Here is a 26,062-nt window from a genome sequence, read left to right as displayed (position 1 = left end):
CCGCAAAATCACGATTTTGTGACCCACATGGATTTTTGTCAACCTGTCTTCATGTACGTCTTCTGCTGAGCTTACTGTTTAACATGACCTTGCTTATGGGGTATCATTAGAAAGGTGATTTATTCTTCTTGAAAATGGTATATAGCAAAATGCAATATCTTCTATAGTTTTTATGAAATAGGGCCATAATTTACCCCATACCCCAAAGTTTATGTCGCAAATTACTGTCAAAACTAATCTAAATTCTACCAATTATTTACCTAGACATAATACAAAAGCCAATGCTGTGTATTAACTTTGTGTTACTTGCTACAGGTACATGTTAGAAACCTGAAATAAACTTTTGACAGAAAAAATATTTGGATCCTATAGCTGTAACAGTCATATTTTGATGGTTTCGCAAAATCACAGTATTACTGAATCACATTCATTTTTGTTAAACCTGTCTTCTTGTAAGTCTTCTGCTGAGCCTATTTTGAACATAAGAGACATATGCGGTATCATTTGAAAGTTAATTTACTTTTCTTTAAAATGATATATTGCAATATGCAATACCTTCTATAGTTTTCATGAAGTGAGACCAAAACTTACCCCATACCCCAAAATTTTATATCGCAAGTTACAGTCAAAACTAATGTCAAATTCTACCAATTATTTTCCTAGACACTTTACAAAAGGCAATGCTTTGTATAAAATATATTTTATTTGGTACAGGGACATGTCAAAAATATGAATTAGACTTTTAACAGACAAAATATTGGGATTGAATGACTGTTACTTGCATGTTTTGAAGGGTACCGTGAAGTTAGAGTATTACCGACTCGCATATGTTTTTGTTAAATGTGTCGTCTTGTAAGTCATCTGCTGAGCTTACTTTTTACCATAACCTAGCTTATGGGCTGCCATTAGAAAGACAATTTATTTGGCTTTAAAATGACATATTGTAATATACAATATCTTCTATAGTTTTCATGAAATAGGACCAAATCTTACCCCATACCCCAAAGTTTTATGTCGTAAATTACTGTCAAAACTAGCATTTAATTTTGAAAAATTCTATAAAAAAGACAAACTTTGTAATAAACCTATTTTATTTGTTACAGAGACATTTCCAACTATGAAAGATACCATTAACAAGATAATTATTGCGATTTAATAGCTGTTAGCATCATGGTTTGAAGGATAGCAGGATATGTTGCTGAAACCCTTGAAATTTTATTAAACAGGTTTCCATGAAATTTATCTGCCAACCTTTATTTTGTCCATAACCCAGATTGTAGGGTATCATTACAAAGATTTTATCACTCTTATTTTTAGCATATCATAAAGTGCATTATCATCTTAAGTTGTAATGAAATAGCAAAAACCTCATCACCCCAGCCCTTAGTTTGATTTGCAAACTACATCTGTTCTACATCTGTTCTAGTTTGAGAATTTGGGATATGGGGTAAGTTTTGGTCCTATTGCATGAAAACTATTGAAGATATTGCATATTACAATATGTTGGTCGCTTTTTGGCAAAAATTGTCTTTCCAATGATAGCCCATAAGATAGGTTAGAGTAAAAAGTAAGCTCAGCAGATGACTTACAAGATGACACATTTAACAAAAACACATACGAGTGGGCAAGACTGTGACTTTACGGTACCCTTCAAAACATGACAGCAGCAACCATTCAATCCCAGTATTTTGTCTGTTAAAAGTCTATCTCATATTTGTGACATGTCTCTGTAGCAAATAAAACAGATTTCATACAAATCATTGTCTTTTGTAATATGTCTAGGTAAAAGTTTGGTAGAATTTGAAATCAGTAGTGACAGTAATTTGCAATATAAACTTAGGGGTATGGGGTAAGTTTTGGTCTTATTTCCTGAACACTAAAGAAGATATTGTATATTACAATATGTTATATCAAATAAAAAAAAAACCTTTTTAATGATACCCCAATTGCCAACTTATGTTAAAAAATAAGCTCAGCAGATGACTTACAATATTAAGACAGGTTAAACAAAAACGTACGGTATGCAAGTTGGCAATACCATGATTTTGTGGTACCCTTCAAAATATTACTGTTACAGCTACAGCATCACAATATTTTTTCTGTTAAAAGTTCTTTTCAAGTTTCTAACATGAACCTGTAGCAAATAAACTAAATTTAATACAAATCATTGCCCTTTGTATTATGTCCCGGTAAATAGTTGGCAGAATTTGAGATTAGTTTTGACTGTAATTTGGAACATAAAACTTTGGGGTGTGGGGTAAGTTGGGGTCCTATTTCATGAAAACTGTAAAAGATATTGCATATTGCAATATATTATTTTAAAGAAGAGTAAATTAACTTTCTAATGATGCCCAACTTGCCACGTTATGTTAAAAAATAAGCTCAGTAGGCGACTTACAAGAAGACAGGTTTAACGAAAATGTATGCGAGTTGGCAATACTGTGATTTTGCAGTACCATTCAAAATATGACTGTTACAGCTACAGCAACCAGATATTTTTGTGTTAAATGTTTATTTCAAGTTACTAACATGTACCTGTATCAAATAAAACAATTTGATACAAAGCATTGCCTTTTGTATAATGTCTAGGTAAATAATTGCTAGAATTTAAGATTAGTTTTGTGTTGCCGCTGGTTTCCGCTGTGTTACCAAATTTGAATATTAAAACGTACCAGATGTCTACAGAATATGACATGTTCAGTTTTGATTGGACAGTACTTTACTACGGCGTGTCATTCGTTTCTGGAATTTGGTGACCAAGGCTTTACGAGTAAATAAAACACCCTGAATGAGCACTCTGATTGGCCAATCAACAGTAGATAGTTTATAAACTGTGATAGAGGGTCTGCTATTCGTGGACACTAACTCCAGTGGTTTATGCAAACACTATTGGTGATCTAGAAATCCACCAACACCAGCAGTTGCCTAGACATGAATTGGATGCCTCACACAGGTAATATGACTTAATCTGAGAAATAGAAAGGATGCTTGAGGATAATTGGATGGCATTTGTAGCCAAAGAAACACCCATGTGCATGCATGTATGTGTATGTATTTATATATATATATATATATATATATATATATATATATATATATATATATATATATATATATATATATATATATATATATAACTTTAGGAACTTGTAGTTATATATATATATATATATATATATATATATATATATATATATATATATATATATATATATATATATATATATATATATATATATATATATATATATATACTCTAGGAACTTGTAGTTGTCACTCTACAGGCTGTTTAATGCGCTAAGCAATCATGAAAGCAAACCTGATGATTGCTTAGCGCATGAAACAGCCTGTAGAGTGACAACTACAAGTTCCTAGATTCTCAGTATTACCGCCCTGCAGAAATGCATTGAGCACTATACTTTGCCTGTATTGACAAGCAAACCATTTTCATATATATATATATATATATATATATATATATATATATATATATATATATATATATATATATATATATATATATATATATATATATATATATATATATATATATATATATATTATATATATATATGTATGTGTGTGTACCGGTATGTGTGTGTGTGTGTGTGTGTGTGTGTGTGTTTGTGATCTCTCTATATATTATGTGTGTCTGTGTCTGTGTCTGTGTCTGTGTGTCATCTTTCTGATTGTTTTCCTCTTCCAAAATAACTTACTACATTTAGCACAAAAATAAGAGTCTTCTCAAGAAGTACAATGCTTGTGAAGTCCATGCTTTTTTGTGTAACTGTAAAATGAGTGCTTACATTAACAATTTCTCCCACTGTATCAACTTTATCAGCAAATGTCAGAACAATATCTCATTCACTTGATTAAGTCTGCTGCAGTAGTAAAATTTTCATTCCTATGTACATGTACAATCTTATCAATATAAGCTGCGTCCAGACTGTTGTACTATACACATATAATTATTTAATTTGAATACAATAAAGTGACACATGTAACATGTAACAAGCATCTAACATGGAAATCTAATACCGACAAGCCCTAAATTCACAATGAAGTTATTCAAAAGAATTTAACTCTTAAAACTGCAAAAACAATTATATTTTTTCTATCTAAAATTTGGAAATCTTCTACATGAAATGTTCTTTAAAAAATGTCATCCGATTTTATTCTTTCAGGCTCTTATATAATATTATAATATTATATAATAGATCTATTAAACAATATACGCTTTGTAAGCATTGGTATTTCTACTCCTCAATGAAGTTGAACACGTATGACAACACTGAACAAATTGAAAACTCGTATTGCCATTAAAATGTACACACTGCCAAAACTATTGTGCTTAAAATATATTAATACCTAAAACATAAAATTTATTGCAGTAATAGTCACTGAATATGGAATAGTTAGATTTCCAGCTAGGTTTTACTTAATTACACATAGTAGGCTCATATCAAACCTTTACATAAAGCAGTATATTAATCGGTGGCTAAACACCGAGTTGCCTACTGAGATATTGTTTGCGTTATCTTCCAAATTAAGCTTCCCATTGCTTTTACCAGTTTAATAGAATACGCAGGAGACATATACACTTTAATAGAAAACATAACATTTTGTAGAGAATATGACAAAAATTATGCTAAAACGTTCCAAATATAAGGGATATTAAAGTGGTGGAGGGACTCCAAATGTTGATAATTACATTTGCTGAAGCATAGAGATAAATGATCTCCCAGGTGTGTAGGCAATAATTGTGTTGATTTTTGTCATATCACCTGCCTATAAATTTTTCTCCACCTTTCTCATCAAATTATGAAGGCCCTTTCTTCAAGATGTTCATGTACCCTTTTCCTTTCTCAATATTCTTATCTAAACAGACTTAGGATAATCATGCTGTAGTCCAGAAAAGACACTTTATCACAATTTAAGGATACATGAAAACAACTGAAGATATTGTGTTTTGGGTGGTTATCAATAGATGCCAGAGAGCTGCAACTATGTCAGGCTACTGAAATTTTCCACTTTGGATGTGAATGCTGATTTATTCACTTCCCCCAGAACATTTTTAGTTTCTTAGATCTACATGTCATTTTTCAAACAGAGCCAGTACATTCGTTTTTGCCAAGAGCTGTTCCAGGATGAAGTGAGAAATTCGTACGGCCTTTGTATTTTGGTTTTACTGAATGCTGAAACCAAAACTTCAAAAGGTGTTGAACAGAAAAAACATCCTGGCTGATTATGTGATTTACCAAATGAGATCATGAAATGTGAAAACATAACTAACTGTTGCTTTGGAAGTTGATGTATATATCAACAGTGTGATTCATTAGCTTATTACAATTAAGTGATGATTAAAATATGTGTACCAAAAATTTTGAACAAATTTCAGTATTTTGATGAAATAAAGACATTCATAACATGTTGGTTTATTGTCTACCTAGAAAATATTACAATTGTACCACTGTTAGATTCAACAACAGAAATTACATCACCAGCGGTGGTCACAGCAATGTATTCTGGGTAAATCCGTTCACGTTGAAAAAGATTACATATCCATTTTCCATCACTACTCCATTTAACAATCCTATCATTACGCCAGTCACAAACATACACATTATCATTGCCATCCACTGCAATGCCATAGACGAGGTGCGTCTGACCATTGCCTTCACCAGCCTCTCCGTATTGGAACAGACCATTTAACTCTAAATCAAAACACTTGATGCAGTCATTGTTACAGTCAGACACCAAGATGACATCCTTACTGTTGACAGCAACAGAGCTTGGATGCCAGAATTGTTGTTTGCTGTCAGTATCACCACCAATCTCTGCTATGTAATCTCCATCCTGGCTGTACTTGAGGATGCGGTTATTGCTGACCTCTGTAACTATGAGAAATGTCTTAACAAGAGCTATGCAAGTAGGATGTGAGTCTTTAGGTAGATTAATCAACTTGACAACTTTATTATTTTGATCACAAACAACAACTTGGACATTGATGTCATCAAGGATGAAGTAGAGGCTGTTCTGAGAGACTGCTATGGACTGAGGCTTAAATGGGTAGGCAAATTGGCCTTTGAAACTGCCCAACACCTTGTGACATGTGTAATCTTGATTCAGTATTCTTACAATATTGTTGCCTGTGTCGCACACCAAAAGTTTATCATTGTGGAAGGTCAAGCCTGTTGCATAATTGAACCGCTTTCCAGGCCATTGGCTTTCATTTCCATAGAGGATCTTCTTTGACCAATTCCCTGTAAGATCAAAGTCACACAAACTTACGAAAGCTGAAATGTAGTTCATATTCCGGGCATCTGAGGATAATACACAATTTATTTGGCAACTGAGAGAAACTGATTCAGCTAAACCTTGTGAATAGATGGCAAACAGCTGTACAGTAAATTTTGGTCCACATTGCCTGAACGGGAAATTCCATTCATATGAAGACTTTCTCTGAGACAAACCATTATTTGTACAACAGAACTATAAAGCTGATATATGAGCTTTTTGAGCGGTCAAAAATTGATAGTCTGCACCCCTATCTGTGCTCCCATAATGTGCTTCTTTTCTGCACTCTTAGGCTCTAAAAAATCATATGTGGAGTGAAAACGACCCTTCAAGAACATTTTACATCAGTTATGATTTTAGTATTTCCATCATTTAATTTGCTGATGTGAAATCAGATCATGACATGGTCCTAAATATACTGTGGTACATTTTTGAGCTCATAAAGTTTCTGAGTCATGCTTTCAGTTTCAATGAGTGCCACATACATTTTCAACTATGAAACATCTTTGGTGAACAATGATCAACTGAATGGTACTATGTTTTATTGTAACACACCTCACCTCCAGTCTATGTTCTAATTCGTATTTGGGCGCAGAATGTATTCTTTTTGTGCTGATCCATGTAAACGACATCATTAAGCATCATTTGTTGGAATTCTTGCCTGCCAGGCATGTGTTCCAAAAGATGATGCCCGTTGCCTTTAAAAGCAACATTTGCACATGTGCAAACTGGAATGTAAACAAAAATGTCGTCTATGGCCTAGTGGAACAATATGGTCGAGAACTGAATGTAAAAGATTTGTGGTTGCCACATTATTATGTATGATGCGGGTGAGGTGTGTTATAGAACACATATTGACTGGCCATGAGGGCAACAGCATGTCTTTATCCCTTTGGGCCTTTGAGTCACCCCCAGCTAAAACAGCCTGTTGGGAGGTGGAGGGGTTGTGACTCACATTCCATCGGGGTACAGACATATGCTTTTGCCCTCAATAACAGTTAACATTTGTATTATATTGTCTCATAGCACAGGATCTTAGAAAGTAATACAAGTTTAAATATGGGTGATTTGCTATGTGCGGAATACAACTCCCTTCCTGATTCCATGGCTGCCAACTGCCAATATCGTATACAGGTTGTATCGAAAGAATCTCTACTATGGCTGCCTAGTCATTCAAGGGGCAAAATATTGGTACTGCATGCATACACACAATATCATTCATTACTTTATCATTCCCCATAATTAGTCATACCAAAACAACACGCTCTGGTAGATCTATACGCTTGCTTTGGCAATACTATGTTCAGTATGAGAGAAACTTTCATGATCAACTTATGTACCCAGCCGTAAGATGTTAATGAAGAAAAAGGAAAAAAAATGGAATAAGATTGATGTTTCTTAAAGCTAGTGTATACTGAAAAAATTACTTGTTGATAAAACAATTGCAATGTGTAAATCAGATGTTGCTTTTAAAGCCAATTTACTTTAATTTAATAGAGTTAATACTAACCAGAAACACTTGAACTTTTAGCTGTTGTTGTGCTATCAGATATCTCCTCAGAGGACTCTGAACTACTCATCATCTCTTCACTGTCATCACTATCTGAAAAGCTTTGCTCCTCTTCACTACCAGGTATCATCATATCACCAGACATCTCAGAGGACACTGACCCAGTCATCTCTTCACTGTCTTCACTATCTGCAACTCTTTGCTCCTCTTCACCACCAGGTATCATCTCAGAGTGCACTGATCCAGTCATCTCTTCACTATTGTCACTATCTTCAACCCTTTGCTCCGCTGCACTAGAAAGTTTCACCATACCACCAGACATCTCAGAGGGCACTGAACCAATAGGCAACACTTCACCGTGAGCTGCACAAAAATTTGTTTGTTCCTGTGTAGCAGTACTACCAGGAGTCACCATACTGCCATCAGATCTGGTTTTACCTGCAGTAAGACGTTTGAAGATGTTGCTGAAAATATGTTGAATCCTTCTCTGTGATAAGTAAGAAATCTTTTTCAACTGAGCAGTAAGCAAGTTACCTTCTCTGCCTTTGATTGTCACATATGAGTAAAGACTGGGATATAATATTTGCTCTCACAAGATTAACATTTTGCATGCAGGCCCATGAAATTAATCAGTTTTTTAATAAAGCTTACATTAAGGTCATCCCTGCTACTTCCAATGTAATAATGGAACAATCTACTCTATTCTAATCTATTCTTCAACTATCAGCTCTTGACTAAATCCACCTTGTTGAAAGTAACTAAGAAATCATGTTATACCATAAAATAATGGCACTGATTTCTATTGAATGCTCCAAACAATATTCATCTCATGAATTAAATATTCATGGCCATAGCTATGCACTTCAGTATTAATGGAATATTAATACTTCATGTACATCATCTGAATGAACAGAAAACCTACTGACCTTTATGATGTTCTTGTGCTGTGCTGACTGTGATTGTCTCCATCTGACATCCCTCCCTGCTATCAGGTAGAGTTGGTGTGGCTGAATCAATCTCACTTCTATCCTTGCCAGTCTTTTGGCGTTTTCTTGGTGTGGTTATCTCAATCTCACTTCCATCCCTGGCAGTCTTCTCACGTTGATGTATTGATGTGGCAGTCTCCATCTCATTTCCCTTTTTTACAGTCATCTCGAGTTTTTGTGGTTTCTCTTTCTCAGTCTGCATCATTTCTGTCTTGGCATGTACGTTATCCACTGTAGTATCAGTCACCTCTATTATGAATAACAGAAATTACTATAATTTCATTACATTCAGAAAGAATATTAACCCTTTGAGCGCCAAAGTCTATTTTTCCCCTTTATAAAATATACCCTAGTTAATTTTTCTAAAATTTTCCCAAAATTTTGAGGAAAAACAGTAGCAAATCAATGTGATGTCCATTTGGTCAAAAATTACAAAAAAATCCATAAAAAATTGGTAAAATTTTGGCGGGAGAAAATGCCAGCGCTTAAAGGGTTAAGACATAATTTACCAAATCCTCAGGTGCTCATAATGGGCAAAATGAAATAAGAGTTTATAAGGAAGAAAGTCACTACTGAGCAAATTTTATTGTCTTTGTCTTTATTCAAGCGTAGTTTTTAAAAACTGAAGCAATGCTTTTGTTTCTTTAATATAGAACAGAGCATTATGTGTCAGTATATGTATTATGCCTTAGGAGCATCCATCCGCTTAACAAGTTGTGTGTTTACATCATCATTTGACATACTGTGACTGTAGCCTCAATTAATTTAGGCAACCTGGGATAGTCAACTTTACCGTCTGTTGATATCTCTCAATACAGCCATAATAGTCTAATATGTATGTATAGACAAAGGGGTTTCTAAAGTTGATCATCTGAGGGTTCTCTGTATAAGAACAGGTGCCGCCAACTGGTAAATTTCATGAATTTCGCAAAATCATCACAAAACATGTTTTGAAGGCTGATATACCGATTTTTCGTATTTTTGACCTTGACCCAAAATTTGGAGGGGAAAGTAGAGCTGTTCGTAACTGCCCTCCACTGGCATACACGGAAAATATGCCCTCCCACTGAATTTTGATGCCCGCTGCCCTCCAGTATCTATAGTCTGCCCGCTCCCCACTCCCCACAACATTTTAGGCTCCCCTCTGCCCTCTCCCCACTACTGAAATTTCCCATTGCCAACTAGATGTCTACTAGGCAACCCAGATCAACGCAAACCGTAGGAGCAGCTGGCAGTATAGCTTTGGAACATTGCTCCCCTCTAAGTTAGGTGCTAAATCTCCCCTCAAGTTCTGTCAACCACGCCGCTTTCCCCTCCCTCTACGTATCTTCCGGTGCCCACTGTCAAAAATTTTCTCCCCGCCCACTGAAAATAGTGAAAATTCTTCCCCGCCCACAGTAAATATAGATTTTTTCTCCCCGCCCGCTGATTAGTTTTGAAATTTGCCCGCCCGCTGAAAAACGTCGCACGAACACCTTTTTGCACGAACAGCTTAGTTGGCGGCACCTGTAAGAATGACTAAAGACTCAAGAAAATTTCAAAAAAATCCTAAATTGACTAAAAGATTACAGAAGTCTGAAAATTTACTTATCATAATGCTATCTTTGTCGCTGTATTCATTTGCACATTATGAAAATCCCCCTGCATTGTCACTAAAGTTGTATGTATTGCATTCACTACAAATACCATATTTATCTGCGTAAACACCCGGGATATGGAGCATATATTTTTATTAAAAAACTGGGCAAGTGCACTTCCTCAGACTCGACCCAACATGTTCAAATACTACTTGTTTCATTGTTCAAAATATATTGTAAAATTTGCTTCATTCCAGCTGCATAGCGATGGGTCTTTTCAGGCAGGGCCATCAGAATTTATCTGCATGATGTAACCAAAAGAATGTTGAGCTAATGAGACTCAAACATAATGACTTCTATTAAATTATTAGTTTCACAATCCTCCCCCCTCCCATAAATAAAAAAAAAAATAAAAAAAAAAAAAAAAAAAAATAAAAAAATAAAAAATAAAAAACAAACAATCATAAAATTGAAAAAATTGGGATGGGCTCTTGCCGGAACATTACCTTGATTGGAAACTTTCATTGAAAGTTGAGGACGGGTTCCGCTTGCCCAAGCATGAGCACTTACGCACATGAATACAATATTATTAGTTGACTCACCCTTCTCTTTCATTTCTGTGCTAACATGTCCACCGAGTTGAAGGCTCTTTGCAATTTTTTTCTGCAGTTCAATATCATATTGTGCATCAGATAATTGTGATAGCCTTGTCCTAAGTTCTGTTATTATTGTGTCTTTTTTTTTGAGCTTAATTTCTAACTTTTCCACTCTATCTTTAAATTTATGCACATCACTTAATTGGGTAGAAACTACTTTTTCAGCAGTATGGCAGCGGTACATGTACTTCTGATACTGCCTTTCCTGCTGCGATTTTTCCTGTACTGCTTCAGCCAGTTGGGTTTCCAGAAGTTTCTTTTCTGTGAAAGCTTTGTCAAGTTGACTTTGTAAAGAATGAACTTTAGACTGTGCCAATTCCAAGTATCTGATTTCAGAATCTGTTAGTTTTTTTTTGCTGGGTTTGTGTAGAAGTAAACTTCTAGCCTGTAAACTTAGTGTCTCATAGACTGCTGTGATTGGCTGAGTTGGTTCACCATGTTGAATGAGTTGTTCCTCCAATTCTGTAATAAAACAGAAGACAACTGTATGACAACTTTTGTCTATTGAGAACGAGTTCAGCTGTATTGGTAGTCTAAGGGTTATTTTGCTTAATTGTTACAGTGACGGCACCAATGATTTTGACGATGAGATACAGCTGGATATTGATACACTACCGAATTAGGTTTGTCAGTTTGCTCTCAAATTTACCCTTTTAGTGGTCAACTTTTACAACTTTGCGCCAACATCAGACAGACTAAAACAGCAGGTGACGCAGCAAGATGTCTGTAAACTAATTTACTATGTAGTATGTTTACATCTTTACAGCAGCTATCAGTTTCAATGGTGACACACACAGAGACTGGTTGCCAAGTTTTACAAGCAGTTCAAATTCACTGAGAGGTGGTAAAAGAACGAGGTTAGGGTGGACCATTTGATATCCTGGGGGGGGGCTTGGAAGATTGGTGGAGAGCCATTATTTTTTTTTTCCCACGTGCTTCACCATGATTATTTTTTTTCTACAGGGCATATGCTGGCAACTTTTTTTTTTCACTTTCCTTCTTTGAGATATATTTTTTTTTTACCAAATTTCAGTGCAATATTTGTTTTGCTTGGTTTTTCACACCCAGTAAAAAGATGCTGTTCTGTCCCACGCAGACTATATTCAAGAAACTAAATGAAATTATGTAAATACATGTACATTTTTGATTCACTTTACTAAAACATATTTGTAAAATCATGTACATTTATGGCATTTACTTGTTATTGTTGTCCTTACATTGAAAGTAGCCGGGTAATTTAAGAAAGTAGACGGGTGGACTGCGAGGGAGCGAAGCGACTGAGCGGCGAGTGAGCGTAGCCAACGAGGAGGGGAGCACGAGAGGGGGTGTCCGCCCTCTCAAAAGGCGAAAAATGAAATTTTGGAGTGGAAATGGTTTTCTCTGGTGGCATCTGAGGTGACATTTACTGACTGAAACACTACTTTTGTTGTGTGTCTTAGACGTGGCTCACATACAACAAAACAAACAAACATGATTTTGTTTTGTTTGTATTATTTATGACACACTTATGGTTTTATTTGCAGTGAAGATGTAACATTTAATCTTAAATCACCTGCTGTCTGCTCATTTCATTGCCCATTTCCCATTCTTCATTACCACATAGTAGTTTCCCCAAAACCATCAAACTCATTCAATTCTAATCAAAACACATTCGCTTTTGTTAAGAAAAACATTGGTAAGATAATTCACTATAACAGTGTTCGCATTTACGAATAAAACATGCGTTTATAGAAAACTCATAACAATGAAAAAATGTGTAGAGAGTCGATCCAATGCGTAATAATATTACGCATTGGATTGAGTCTCTACGCATTTTTTCATTGTTATGAGTTTTCTATGCGCAAACGATAATAGTAAAATGTTTGCAGGCTGTCTCTCTTCTTGTGGTATTTTGACAAAATCCTTACATTCAGATTTACACATTTCTGGAAAACACTGGTGAGCAATTTCAATTTCAGCATACTTCCTCTAATCAGAAGGTCATGTATACTGTACAATTGTTCATATTCAGTTATTGTTCCTCAAGCTTGATGGTTTATGCTTTATAAAACTCTAGAGCTACTGCTTGATTTTTATTGATGCTGCAGTGTGCATCGAACAATTGCCAAGATTTTTTTTTCCGAGTCGCAATGGTCCATAATTTTTTTTCCATCAGCCACCTAAAGCCAGATTTTTTTTTTCGAGCAACTCCACCTGGCATCTTTTTTTTTCCCCCAAATCTTCCAAGCCCCCCCCCCAGGATATCAAATGGTCCACCCCTTACTGCAAATTTAGACTAAGAGGACAGTGTTCTTTGTAGTTGAATATCAATACAATACAATCTTGTCAATATAGAAAACTGTTGTCTGAGTTATTTTAGGCTAGAAAGTTGCTGACACAAAGACCTTGGGTTGTTAGTTTTAGATTTTTTTGTGTTTAATAAAAACGTCGGATCAACTAGAAATGATAAACACTCTTACAATGTTGCAATGTTTTTATCGCTTGTCGCTACAATCTTGTCAATATAGAAAACAAATGACGTTCACGAAATAGCCTGAAACCCCCAAGTTCACTTCGTACTGAAGTAGGCCCCAATGTCAGCTCATTGAGAAATGTGGTGTCATTCATTTGTTGATAACCAAAGTAAAGTTTGTTCATTTTACACATCACTCTATTATTTTTGAAGTCATGAACTTTATTGATATTCAACTACAAAGAACACTGTCCTCTGAGTCTAAATTTGCAGTAACGTCGTTCTTTTACCACCTCTCTGTGAATTTGAACTGCTTGTAAAACTTGGCAACCAGTCTCTGTGTGTGTCACCATTGAAACTGATAGCTGCTGTAAAGATATAAACATACTACATAGTAAATTAGTTTACAGACATCTTGCTGCGTCACCTGCTGTTTTAGTCTGTCTGATGTTGGCGCAAAGTTGTAAAAGTTGACCACTAAAAGGGTAAATTTGAGAGCAAACTGACAAACCTAATTCGGTAGTGTATCAATATCCAGCTGTATCTCATCGTCAAAATCATTGGTGCCGTCACTGTAATTAGTGACATGTTCCTTTTTGTTTCTTATGGAGTTGATTACCATTTTATAACTGTGTGGACCAAGGCATGCAAGTGTTTGATTGACGGTCGGTTCAAATTGCCAACGGGCATTGATTCCCGACCACCAACCGCACGAATTTCCTAAAAAATCGTCTTCCGTCATGTCAGAATTTGAATATAACCACAGAGTTTGATCAGCAGCAGCTTCGCGCTGACCGCTTTGCAGTCTGTCTGCGTTTTTGCAGCCTTTTAAAGGGAGGCTCCGCCTTCAAGCATTCCAAGAAATTTGCTATTTTATAAAACCTTTGTAGAAAATTGTTAATGTTGCAGGTTTTTATCTACTTTATCTCTAGGCAAAAATGACTAACTGTGCACAAATTAACAAAGGACTAAAATCACATACATGTAAACAGTCAATGCCAACAACAACTTATGTGAGAACCATGGATTCGAGACTGTCCCTTTAAATGGAAGTTTTTGAAGGGACACAGTCCCCTTTTTACCTTTTCCTGAAGTACAATTAGCTTTTTTGGTTTAAGAAAGTTAGCAGGAATGCATTTGTAAACAACTTGGAAGAAAACAGAATACTACAGTACATCGATGCATACTCAGGTTTCTGCTCTTTCATGCCACAAATCATATGCAGAAGATTAATTCGCAGCTGAATTATCAACTAATCTATGAAATCTTCGCCATGATTAAACACCATAGGTGGCAGCTCCTCAGACTACTGAAGACACAGTCTACTGTCTCAGGGTAACTGGAAACAGTTTTTTGTACAGCCTTGAAGAAATTGTTTTTTCCATGTCCCCTGGGTAGACAATTTTTTCCCTAGAAATGGCTGGCAACCAAATTTTCTTCGAAAGTTCTCCAGCCCCATCCCCAGAAATCAAATGGTCCATCCCTTATATCGGCACTATTTGTTCAGACTGAGTGTAGCCTCAACATTTCCTAATCAGATTTTATTTGTTTTCATACAGTTCTGTACAGCAACACTGTAGTTGCATCTACGTAAATACAGCTTTCCAAAACAATTTGGTAGGAAAGCATACTATGACATGGCAAGATTTTCTATTGAAAATTTAAATAGTGTTGCAATAAGTCTGCAGTTAATACATGGGAAATTTTAGATCTCTCAAGTACTGCATGTTTACTTTCATGACCAGATGATATGCTGATATTGTATATGAAATAATCAGATCTTTTAAAGGCAATCCCTTGTTCCAACATTAGTGGTTGTTCACATTGACTGTTTTGTACGTGCTTTGTTCTCCTTTAAAACTTGTGCACAGTTAGTCAATTTGCTCAAAGATAAAGCTGATAAAAATCCTGTCACTCTCATGGAAGATTTTGTGATGCTATTTACATGTTTCATTGAGATCTGTTGAGAGCTGATATGTCCTAAAAAGTATTCATATACCGGTACATGCCATACATTGGTGTGATTAATGGTTGAGAATACTCACCAAGGAATGACAGACCTTCTGAATCAGCCAAGAGATACCTTGTAACACCCAGTAGTGCTAAGATTTCCTGTCTAGAGGATAGGATATGTTCAACCCTGTCTGTCATTGTCATCACTGCTTGGAGCATATCAAACTGCCTCCCTGTCCATCTGATACACTTCTCAGCTTTGAACAGTGAACATACATTGGTCTCAGTGGATGATTTGATTTCGCGTTCAGCATCAAGTTCAAGTAGCAGCAACTTTGATGGATCCTTTCCTGCAAAAAGGTAGTCACATGATTGTCAACAGTCATATCAGTAACTCAGAGATATGCATCCATTAACCCTTTTCCTGCCAAGTCCATATTTCACCACCAGGTCAAGATGGTTAAAATTAATGAAACACAACATATTCCATATGATGTATTTTAAAATAATACTGTACATTTGAAGGCTGTTGAAAACAGAGATACTGTAAACTTGATTTTTTGGGACTAAAGATGCTATAACAGACCAAGCCAAGTGGGTGAAAATACGTCATTTTTTGGCTCAATACCACTTTTTACTGACTTGGCTGATGGGGAAGTGATACTGTCTGGCAGGAAAAGGGTTAACACCTACCTGTGTTGCTTTATGGTCATTTATGAATTGTAAGATGTATTTAGTTTTGATGCATTTGTGACTATTATTGGAGTGGACCATATAAGCATATTTTGGGTTGAGATTAGGGCACCTTACCAATAGACGAAGTTTGCATGGCTATGTGTAATTTCAAATGACAATATGTCTGTTTTAAGACTCAAGAAAAGAAGACATCTATATCAGCGGGCCTGCTGATAGCATATGGATTTGGCTTTACACTGTAGTATCAAACATAAAATATCAACTTCTCTGACAGTAGCCAAATTGATATATAGTTGATTTAGTGTGATGATCATTACACTGTAAGCACTGATCTTACACTGTAAAAATAAGTGCCTTGTCCACAAAGTATGATTGAAATGATGTAAAGCAAACATAGGCAGCCCTTTGTAGATCATTTAAAGCTAATTAAGTCAATCACTGCCCTTGGAGACAGTGCATGCATGCTCAGAGCAAAGGGCTGTATACTATATCGGTAGGATATGATTTACATGCATACGGTGCTGTTATGTTGGTACCAAGGGGAAGTGAGGTAAACTATCAGTAGGTTCCTTGCAAATATCTAAAATTCCTCACACAGCACAGTCTACATGTTGAATGTGCTGTGAGATAATGTTAAATTGTGGACACATACATCACTATTTCATGTCGCGGCTCTTAATGAAAACTACATTGCATCGACATTCCACCATACCATGATGATCTGGAGATTAAACTGATTAGCAGGGTTTTGAAGCATAGCCTCAGCGAGGGGATCTTTTGACTGAATGAGTATTACCACTACCAGTAAGATCATAAATACTTCGGTCTTTGTTCACCGTAGGCACACCACTTTATTTTAGTCCATAACATTAAAAAAAAGCTTTTGAAAGGAAACTCACTTGTAACGAATGATATATACCGGTGCATGTCACTGAGCCATGTGGGCTGTAGTGTGTGAAATCAATTTAAACATGAATTAATGGGTCAAGACTGAGATTAGCTTCTCACTATAACTATTCTGCTGGTTCTAAAATTGCCTTGACATTGAGTAATTATTTGATGTTTTTATAATTTTTATTACTGAAGGCAATTAACAGCAAGATCATTTATACTCCTGGAGTTCAATCACATGTATAGTAGTTACGAGATGTTTTACATATTGCTGTGGCAGTTTTACTGGGTTTTTCCAGGCATGTTTACGTAAAATATTGACACATATTTCATGCCTTTGGCGAATTAGAGCAGATTCCTTCTATGAGTGTATGCTACGGCCAATATAGCTGTTCTTTTGTCATCTCTGGGTGATTTACATTCGCTCTCCATCAGACATGACAATAGCTTTAGTGTCTGATGTGGCAAATGACAGGAATACTGATAAGACAAAAGGAACAGATGATATTGAATATTAAGCCCTACCCAGTATTATCATATTCTAAATACACGTGCCTGTGTAAAGCTATGGGAGAAAGCACCCTCAGATCTGTGCATTTTTTTTACTTATCACGCCCCGCCCAGTGCCCAAATATGGGCAATCATGTGCATTTCTGAACTATCTCAATTCTGGTTACTACACACGTTGCTATCTGCAAACGTTCCGTTCGCACACAAAGCCAGCGCTAGATTAGGAAAACGTCTGCTCGCTTAGATCATAGTTGCGCGTGGCGACAGTGGAGCTGTGCAGGTGACATCCGCTTTTATTTCTATTAAAATTCTAGTGAAATCCTGTGTATACTAAGTGCGTGCCTGTACAGTATATCTTACAAGAAACTGACATCGCGATTTGTCCTTCTTACACCTCAATTTCAGCCTTGATCTCTGTTGGTCACCTAATAGTACAGATGTTGCTTTGCGTGTTCTAGAATTCTGCTGGTAAACAAATGATGTCATTATGTATGTCGATCCGCGACAGGAAGCGGCCATCGTATTTATGAAAAACTGACACAAATGGCGATGAATTTTTGATATCGCATGCATTTTTATCTCCTAAACAATGTTGAATATTATGTACACTATTATTTATCATTCCATAATGTATATGATAAAACCTTTACGGCCCTGATACGGCTTTTGTGGCCCTTGGTCGTACGGCGTATGGGCCCTCGCACGCTCAGGCCCTTCCGCCGTACGACCTCGAGCCGCAAAACCCGTATCAGGGCTGTAAAGATTATTATACCTTAAATTGGTCCTACCAAGGAAATGTGAATTGCGATCCAGACATCCCTTATTCTGCAAAAGGATATTTTACAATCCATATGACTGAGTGTAACAGAAAAGCTACTTGCATGGTCAAATTACTTAATATACATATTAAATTTGTACTTACTTTTTCCTTGGTCCTTCTGATGACTGTCTGTTTGACCAGATTCTGTTACCTTGAAGGAAAAGTAAAACCTTGAAATATTAACCACATTCACCAGTCTACCTATTTTTACCAAAACACTTGCTTCACACTTCTCTTTCTTGAACTAAGTCCACCTTTGGACCACAATATTTTGAAAGTATTTGAATTCTAATTTGACAGCTACTTTTTTCTACTCACATTTGATTTTAGCTGTAACTTGCCATCTTCTGTTACAACAGTATCATGTCTATCGAAAGTTAGGTTCTCATCATTTTCTTCTTCGATGATATTGTCATAGAATTTCACTGGTTGAATTCCTCCACCATCACCTGGAAGAAAAACAAGGTGCAGTGGAAAAGGGTGGAAAACATCGATACCCACAGCTATTCTGGATGGAACTTAATTTTATTCTCTTAAGTATACTCGATTGCAACCTGATGTCAACATTTTTATTTAGGTTACTGAAATGATCGTTTCCTTTAATACCAAGGAGTTTATTTTTAACTTGTAACGATCACATAATATGGTTACACGATAATTGTTCTTGTCGCCTTGGAATGTGAAGCGATATCAAATCAATGATCAACACCAGAACAAGTATTGTGTACACATGTATACCACTTTAGTTCAGCCCATTTGACCAGTGTGATGTTATTCTGGATGGGCCAAAATAATGTATAATGATACAGATTAATAGCTTCATTTTAGGGCTGCTCATATCTTTTCAAATTAAGTTTTCACAAAGTGTACATCAACAATTGGTCAAATATGCACCTAACTGTTGTTGCTCCTGATCGATGTCTTGTTTGAAATCATGCAAAGGGGATCTTGTTCCTCACTGTTACAAATCAACTCACCGGTATTTCATAAGAAATGTCCATATCTTTACTTTGCTTCCATACAAATAACCTTAAGTCTGTAATTTCTGTTCATATTGTTCAACCTGCTAGCTTAATACTTTACCTGCATAGAGGCCAGTATTTCACCCAATTTGACTTTACACAAAACTTAGTTTTGTCTCATTATGTACATCATTCACTGTTGTACACTTGTCAGTAACTTTAATACGTTTGCAATTCTTTCATTTGTTCATATCAAGTTGTAATTTCAATTTTGTTGTGTTGATATACTTGTTCACTTTTGGTATATCTTTAAGATTTTACATTATTGTTTTTTACTTTTTCATTCTCTACTTGTCCTCCTTAGAAATCAGCCCTTATGAGTAAGGGAGCTGAAACCAGTATAAATATGAGTGAACAAATAAATAATTAAATGAATAAATAAAAAATAAACTATTCATTACCGTAGTTATTTATATATTTGTCAATCCCATAAGTTATACACAATATGGAATCAAAAACCTCAAGTCCTTATTTGCAGGTTTGAAGATTTGTGAGACTAACACTCCAAGTTTTGTCCCATCATGAGTATTTTCATACACAAACAACACTTTTTCAACATTACTATAACTTCTGCTTCATTGTCAAAGCAGCAACTGGTTGTAAAGGCAATGTGTGATATATCTGTTGAACTGCATGAGGCTGCATTATACTTTTATGGCTATTCACAATTCATTGTTACAAAAGGGTTTAACATCAACTTACGATTTATAAAGAAAACTTCAACTTCTTCAAACTTTTTCGTGTCATAAGTAGCTTTCAACTGCAGTTTGATCCCAGCTTCTGCAGCGATCTTTCTCATTTCATCTGTTATCAGAAGTGGTTCAAATGCTCTGGCCAAACTTCCAGATCTACAAGTCTGCTTCAACTTGTAGAGATTATAAAGAGTAAGGAACCTCAGCAAGATTGCCAAGGATCTTACTGTCAGTAGTTCTGGCACCATATCTTCAAGTATCCTGTTGCAAATTTTCATTACCTCTTCACGGCGGTCTTCATCAGCCACCACTTCTTCTACTCTATGTGTCAGTTTGGCCTTCAGTTGATTCACCACTTTCTGCTCAGGCTCTTTGCTTCCTTTTCCTAGAAGGGCTGTAACATCTTCTTCTGTTTCTCTGAGATGTTGGTGATGACTATCAATGGCATCCAATTCTATTTGTACAGATAGGTCAGTGTCTGAGGAAGTACATATAGAAATGTAGAAAATAAGATTCATGTTATATGGCTTTGTACAGAAACTTTTAGTTCTCTTCACCAAATGAACTAATGTAAATGCACTGTAGCTTCATGATCTATCCACTACAAAGTGATGTTGTAGTGTACAGAACACTGAGTTTCTAAAACCAAGAATTGTTCTTTACGGCCTGCTACCATGTGTATACAGTAGTTGGCCTAAAATGCATTGCTTTCTATTTAATATGTTTTCATGTAAATTTGATGCTATTGATAAGCTACATAATACTGGCAATATATTAATCATAATGGATTTTGCATAATTTCGACCTTTTCAACAACTTGTATATGTGCGCACAATTTCAACCTGTTTGACAAAATGTACATGTTTAGAAATTACAAAATAAAAGCTCAATACATGTTTTTTGTACCTGTCATATCCCTTCCTACTTCATCTCCAGTTTGTTGCATGACAGTTGAAGTTAATAGGGTTGTAAAGATGGCATATCGTTTTGCCATAGCTTCACTGTTGAACAAGTCTGTTGCAAGGTCCTTTGCATGCTTGAAAGCAACATCTGTATTGTTTAGATATTTTAATATTGCAGCAGACAAGTCTTTCTTTCTAGCTTGTGCTGGTAGTACACACTTGACAGCATGCTCCTTCAAATATTTGTTGATGAAGCAACCTAGATGGGAAGATTCATCCACTGCTGTTGGTAAACCAGATACCATTGCTTCTAATCCATAAAAACTGTAATCCGTGTAGCATGATGAAGGCAGGCACAGGTGAGACTGCTGTAGTGATGTTAGCAGGGATTTTGCTGAATGCCCTGGATATAGTATGGGCTGTATATGAGGACATTTCATCTTACCAATTAGGAACTTCACTTCAATCTCACCTGCTTGTTTCGATACTCCCTGTATCTTCCATTTAGGGGCAGTTGTGTGAGTTGCTTTCCACCTATTAGCTGCATTGCCTATTGAAGCTGCCATGATGTTGCATCGGTCTACTGCTTGTTTAGTATCCATCTGACCACATGTTAGTATCTGGTGCTGTCTTATCTCCCCTTCTCCAGGTTCTTTCCCTAAAGAACAGCGGCTTGGCAATGGGAGAATCTCCTCATGTGGTATTTCTGACAGTTCTTTACCATTACCATAAATGTGACCCTTATATGCAGTCAGGAAGTACTCGTATATCCCTGGTCCTATGGAAAACAGAAGGTCTGCCTTCCTGGCCATCTGTAGCATCTTCTCTTCAAATTTATATTCTCTATATTCTTCAACTTGCAGGCAGTTTGATTCAGGACAAGCATGGTTGATGAGAACTAGCTTTGCACCAGGGAAAAGTTTTTCTCGGATGTAGGCTGCTGCAAGTCCTGTCTTTGGAGCATACCCAACCACATAGTGAACATTTTCTATCTCTCCAAGGTTAGGGTAATAACTTTCAGGGAGCAACAGCCAATCAGGTCTTGGGGGGTCATGTTGTGGTTTAATCCCCTCCCTCCTTTGTGCTTCAATCAAGGTAACCCCACAGCTCTCGGCATCTTTCTTCTGGTCATCACTGATTTTGACATCAAGTACAGTGGAGTAGGCTTTCAGATCTTCTCCTACCTCGGCCTTTCTTTTACAGAAATCTTTTATAAGAGTTCTGTGAAATCCTGTCAGACCCAACTCATCTTTATTCCAGGAATTGCCCACAAATAATGCTGCAGGTTTGGAATTCACCAGATCAAGTTTGGCCTGAGGGAAGAGATTGTCATGGATTGCTGATGCGACAGTCTTAGTTTTTGCTGACAATGCAACCACGTGTGTAATATGTTCTAATGTCTGCAGATTGGGATAGTAGTTGACATGACTGAAAAGCCAGGAGATTGCAGGTGGATCTTCAGCGGCATCAGACCATTTCGGTCTGGTAGCTGGAATCAAAGTTACTCCATGTCTTGCTGCATCTTCCTTTTGTTCTTGACTCAGTTCAACATCAAGGACAGTGCAATAAACATTGGAAGGTTCATCAGGTGTCTGTTTTGGTATTGTCTGACGGAAATTACCAATCACCTGCTGGGTTGTTTCATCCCATTTTGTTGAGATACACAGCACTCCCTCAGTTTGGTTCATGCTTGCCTAGAATAAATTGTAAATATCATGGTTTTCTGCACCTACCTGTAGTGACATGAGATCAGCTGTCAACAGCACAATGCTTTATTAAACAGATGACGGTCCAATTGTTGTGTAGCTGCCTGCAGCTTTTGTCTACATTTTGGACATTTCAAAAATCCTACTTAAAACTTGTTCAATGGCTTTGATATACAATTGAATTCCTCGAAATACCCAATTTTAGATTTGATCTTTGGCCAAATTTAAAACAAATGTGTTTCAAATAATCTATTTCAAACCCTTCAACTGACTTTTCTCGCATTTTTAAAAGTCATACATGATTTTACCAAATTTGACTGTATTTTGATGGGTCACAGCCAAATAAAAGTAGTCCCTTACCTACATGTACCTACCCCATTTCCTGAGGGCATGTTAAAAGAAATGCACAATATATTTTATGCCTATTTACAAACAATTCAATTGCCAACATCTGTATGGCCATCAAATGACTTTGATAGTACATAGCCATAGCTATTGGAGATGTATGATCTAGTCAGCATATAGTTGGATAGGTTTTGATAATTTCTGATATTTTTGTTTTCTTAATCAAGTTAGCAGATAGCCGGAAAAATTTCCTAGGTTCCTACAAAGTTTGCTAAACATTATCAGCTATTTATATTATTTTATATAATCACTACTAGATTCCATTATCATAATAATCATTTATCATGAAAATAGTAAAATTAGAGAAGAGATGACAATTACACAGGACAATCATGAACAAGGCTCAATATGTTTTCCTATTATTTTGTGATGCTGTAATTTCAAATATATTGCATAGAAATTCGTTAGTAGGACAAGTACCGGTAAGTGCTGCAGATTGCTTCAGTAACAATTTTATATAATTTTTGATTGCTGAAATTTCTGCATATCAAGGTGATGTTATTAACAACATGATAAATACGAATGCATCCAAATGCTGCACTGTAGTTGTATCACCAATGGTCTTTCTCTGTCGCCATTTTTTAACAGAGGTCATTCCAGTTGAAAGGTCTTGTGAGGTCATTTGTATTTTGTTAAAGTTTACAAGTCTCAGGTAAATGTCAATAACATCTTTGTACTGCATGAAGATGCAAAAGTTGAAGGAAATCTATAATTCAGTATTACAAGTCATTATGAACCGCTGTTATGAATAACACAATATTCTTACTCCACATAAGTCTGCATAACTACATTTAGAGGAACTAGACGCTATCTACTAAAGCCGCAAATTGGGATAAGAATTTAAACATACCATGGCTGTGTTAACCACTGGTTACTTCACACCTCTGTGTATCCAGATGTCCCAAAAATGGTGTATTGTGAGCTGAAAATACCCTGGGAAATTCACTAGAAGGAAGAAGTACCACTTCCAGAGTTTTGGGTTATCATGTAGCAACACAGCAATGTGCATCATGTGATTTGGAACGAATCCAGCACTTAAAAGGCGGAGATGAAGTGATGGGGTCAAAGTTCATTTTTACTGAATTGGTAGGTTATTTACAATGCAGCTTGTATGTATGATCATTGAACACCCAAGCCATGTAGGTGGGTGGTAGTATTTGAATCCAGCACTTATCAGGCGGAGACAAAGTGATGCGGTCAAAGTTCACTTTTACTGAATTGGTACAATGCAGTTTGTATGTATGATCATTGAACACCCAAGCCATGTAGGTGGGTGGTTACAGTATTTGCATTTTATCACCGCCTGGCATCTCAATCTTGATTGTTCAGTGTTATTGATAACGTGGTATGCCCACAATGTTGGTGTTTATGGTACCTATGCTTTAGAAAATCGTACAACCAGAATTTTAAATACCTTCCTGGAAAAGTTGGAATTTGCCCTTCGTAAATACACAGTGCTCAAAACACCTAGGGCTGTATAATTCTTTCCAAATAGGCTTTTTAGTTTGATCATAAATCACAATCTTGACAAAATGAGCTGACACAATTCACTATTTAGGTGACAATTATCCTCCAAATTCAGTGCAAGGTATGCATTCACAAGCCTAAATGATATTTACGTCCTTTCACCTGTTTATAAGCTAAGAAAGTGACACGTTGGACAATGCAAGCCAAACACAGTAGAATTTTGAATATTACTTAACACTAACAATAACATGACTCATCCTTTCTTGAGAAATTCTGCTTTATTTTAAGACAGCCTGTGTTTATGATGTAAATGTGCCTGTGTCAAAGCAAACTCCTAAAGCAATTATTCACAGTGTTACAAATCTTGTAAATTGTGTGTAATTTCAACTCTGTGCAAAATGAATATCCTATAGAAATTTAAAAACCCCATCACCTTATTTGAATATTGATAGGATATTATTTCCCAGCTCTTTGCCTGGCATCCCAATCCCACGTCATCATACCTTTATGCATCATCCCTTACTTTACCAAAGAAAAGTCTTTTCTTTAGTTTTATCTGTTGATTCAAAAGAAAAATATCATTGTCATGTTGGCAAAGTGCCCTACTAATTACAAGGTGATTTCAACATATTGCTGGATATATAGTTTGGTAATTGGCTGATTAGGTGATCCAGGCACCTCATCTGTAACAATTAACACACAACAAGAATGACTGATAGTGTACCACAGATGTCAAAGAGGAAAGGTCAGTGCACACCTTGATTACCACAATATATAATCCATGACTTGTGCTCCACAACATTGGTATGAGCCACAGCAATTTGCTTGCATGAGTGTACTTCGAATCCCTAGCAACACTGGTCAAGCTTCCATGTTTGATTGCTTATGCCTTATTTTCTCCACAGATCCTAAAAGTTCTGTAATTTATGGTTGATCATCACAAGATTGGAAAAGCTAGAGAAATAAAAACTGATCACCAACATGTAAAAGAAAGCAAAGATTTTACTACTTTAAATAAAGCATATACAAATGAGAAAATCTATTTTGAGCACTAGACCAAAGTCCTTGTGTAACTAGCTACACAATCAGTACATTATTAATAAACCAAGTACACTTGCTTCGGTATGAAAATAAACTCTACCGGTACGTTATTAACTGTCATACCATGGATATTCCCCTCACCTTAAAGACCTAAAGATAAGTTTGAAATTTTTCTTGAATGACCTTCATGCCAAATTTATTATTTGTTGTGACTTTAAACACTCGTGAGTACAACAAACACAATACAATCTGGACCTTTCCTACAATTGCCATGGTCCTACAATGTGGTCTTGTGGCCCTGTGTTCATTCTCTGTTGTTCAATTCCAATTAAAAGTTGTATTATGTGTAGCTTCTGATCCATTTCCAACAAGTTGTTGGTAAGTAACCTGTACAACTTTATATTCACTGAGAATCATATCAAAATAATCAAAATATATGTCTGTTATGTCTACTGTTATGTTGGCAACTGAATTCCAGT

General features: G+C 36.1%; 2 protein-coding genes across 2 annotated transcripts; both read right to left on the bottom strand.

The window, feature by feature from the left end:
• Positions 1-3,962: 3,962 nt before the first annotated feature.
• LOC139136786 (E3 ubiquitin-protein ligase TRIM71-like) lies at positions 3,963-9,235 on the bottom strand. The gene is made up of 3 exons (XM_070704625.1): positions 8,734-9,235; positions 7,808-8,245; positions 3,963-6,263 (listed from the first exon to the last, which is right to left on the bottom strand). The coding sequence occupies exons 1-3, from the start codon at positions 8,996-8,998 to the stop codon at positions 5,443-5,445; spliced, it is 1,524 nt and encodes a 507-aa protein (XP_070560726.1). The 5' UTR covers positions 8,999-9,235; the 3' UTR covers positions 3,963-5,442.
• A 1,050-nt stretch (positions 9,236-10,285) lies between these two features.
• LOC139144742 (uncharacterized) lies at positions 10,286-24,080 on the bottom strand. Its single transcript, XM_070715473.1, has 8 exons — positions 23,926-24,080; positions 20,969-22,658; positions 20,073-20,540; positions 18,667-18,797; positions 18,451-18,499; positions 15,524-15,781; positions 10,973-11,488; positions 10,286-10,299 (listed from the first exon to the last, which is right to left on the bottom strand). The coding sequence occupies exons 1-8, from the start codon at positions 23,926-23,928 to the stop codon at positions 10,286-10,288; spliced, it is 3,129 nt and encodes a 1,042-aa protein (XP_070571574.1). The 5' UTR covers positions 23,929-24,080.
• Positions 24,081-26,062: the final 1,982 nt, after the last annotated feature.

This window comes from Ptychodera flava, chromosome 1 (assembly GCF_041260155.1).
Source record: "Ptychodera flava strain L36383 chromosome 1, AS_Pfla_20210202, whole genome shotgun sequence".
NCBI lineage: Eukaryota > Metazoa > Hemichordata > Enteropneusta > Ptychoderidae > Ptychodera > Ptychodera flava.
The sequence above is the reverse complement of the archived record's forward strand: the minus strand, read 5'-3'. Positions and strand labels throughout refer to the sequence as shown.

Excerpts from the sequence above, each read along its gene's own strand:
- LOC139144742 (XM_070715473.1), bottom strand. Across the intron at positions 18,500-18,666 it reads AGTTACAGCTAAAATCAAAT|GTAACAGAATCTGGTCAAAC; the intron begins GTGAGTAGAAAA and ends TTTTCCTTCAAG. Across the intron at positions 15,782-18,450 it reads TCAGAAGGACCAAGGAAAAA|GAAAGGATCCATCAAAGTTG; the intron begins GTAAGTACAAAT and ends ACCTTTTTGCAG.
- LOC139136786 (XM_070704625.1), bottom strand. The coding sequence starts at position 8,998 with ATGATGCAGACTGAGAAAGAGAAACCACAAAAACTCGAGATGACTGTA. Across the intron at positions 8,246-8,733 it reads AGCACAAGAACATCATAAAG|GTAAAACCAGATCTGATGGC; the intron begins GTCAGTAGGTTT and ends GTCTTACTGCAG. Across the intron at positions 6,264-7,807 it reads TAAAAGTTCAAGTGTTTCTG|GGAATTGGTCAAAGAAGATC; the intron begins GTTAGTATTAAC and ends TTGATCTTACAG.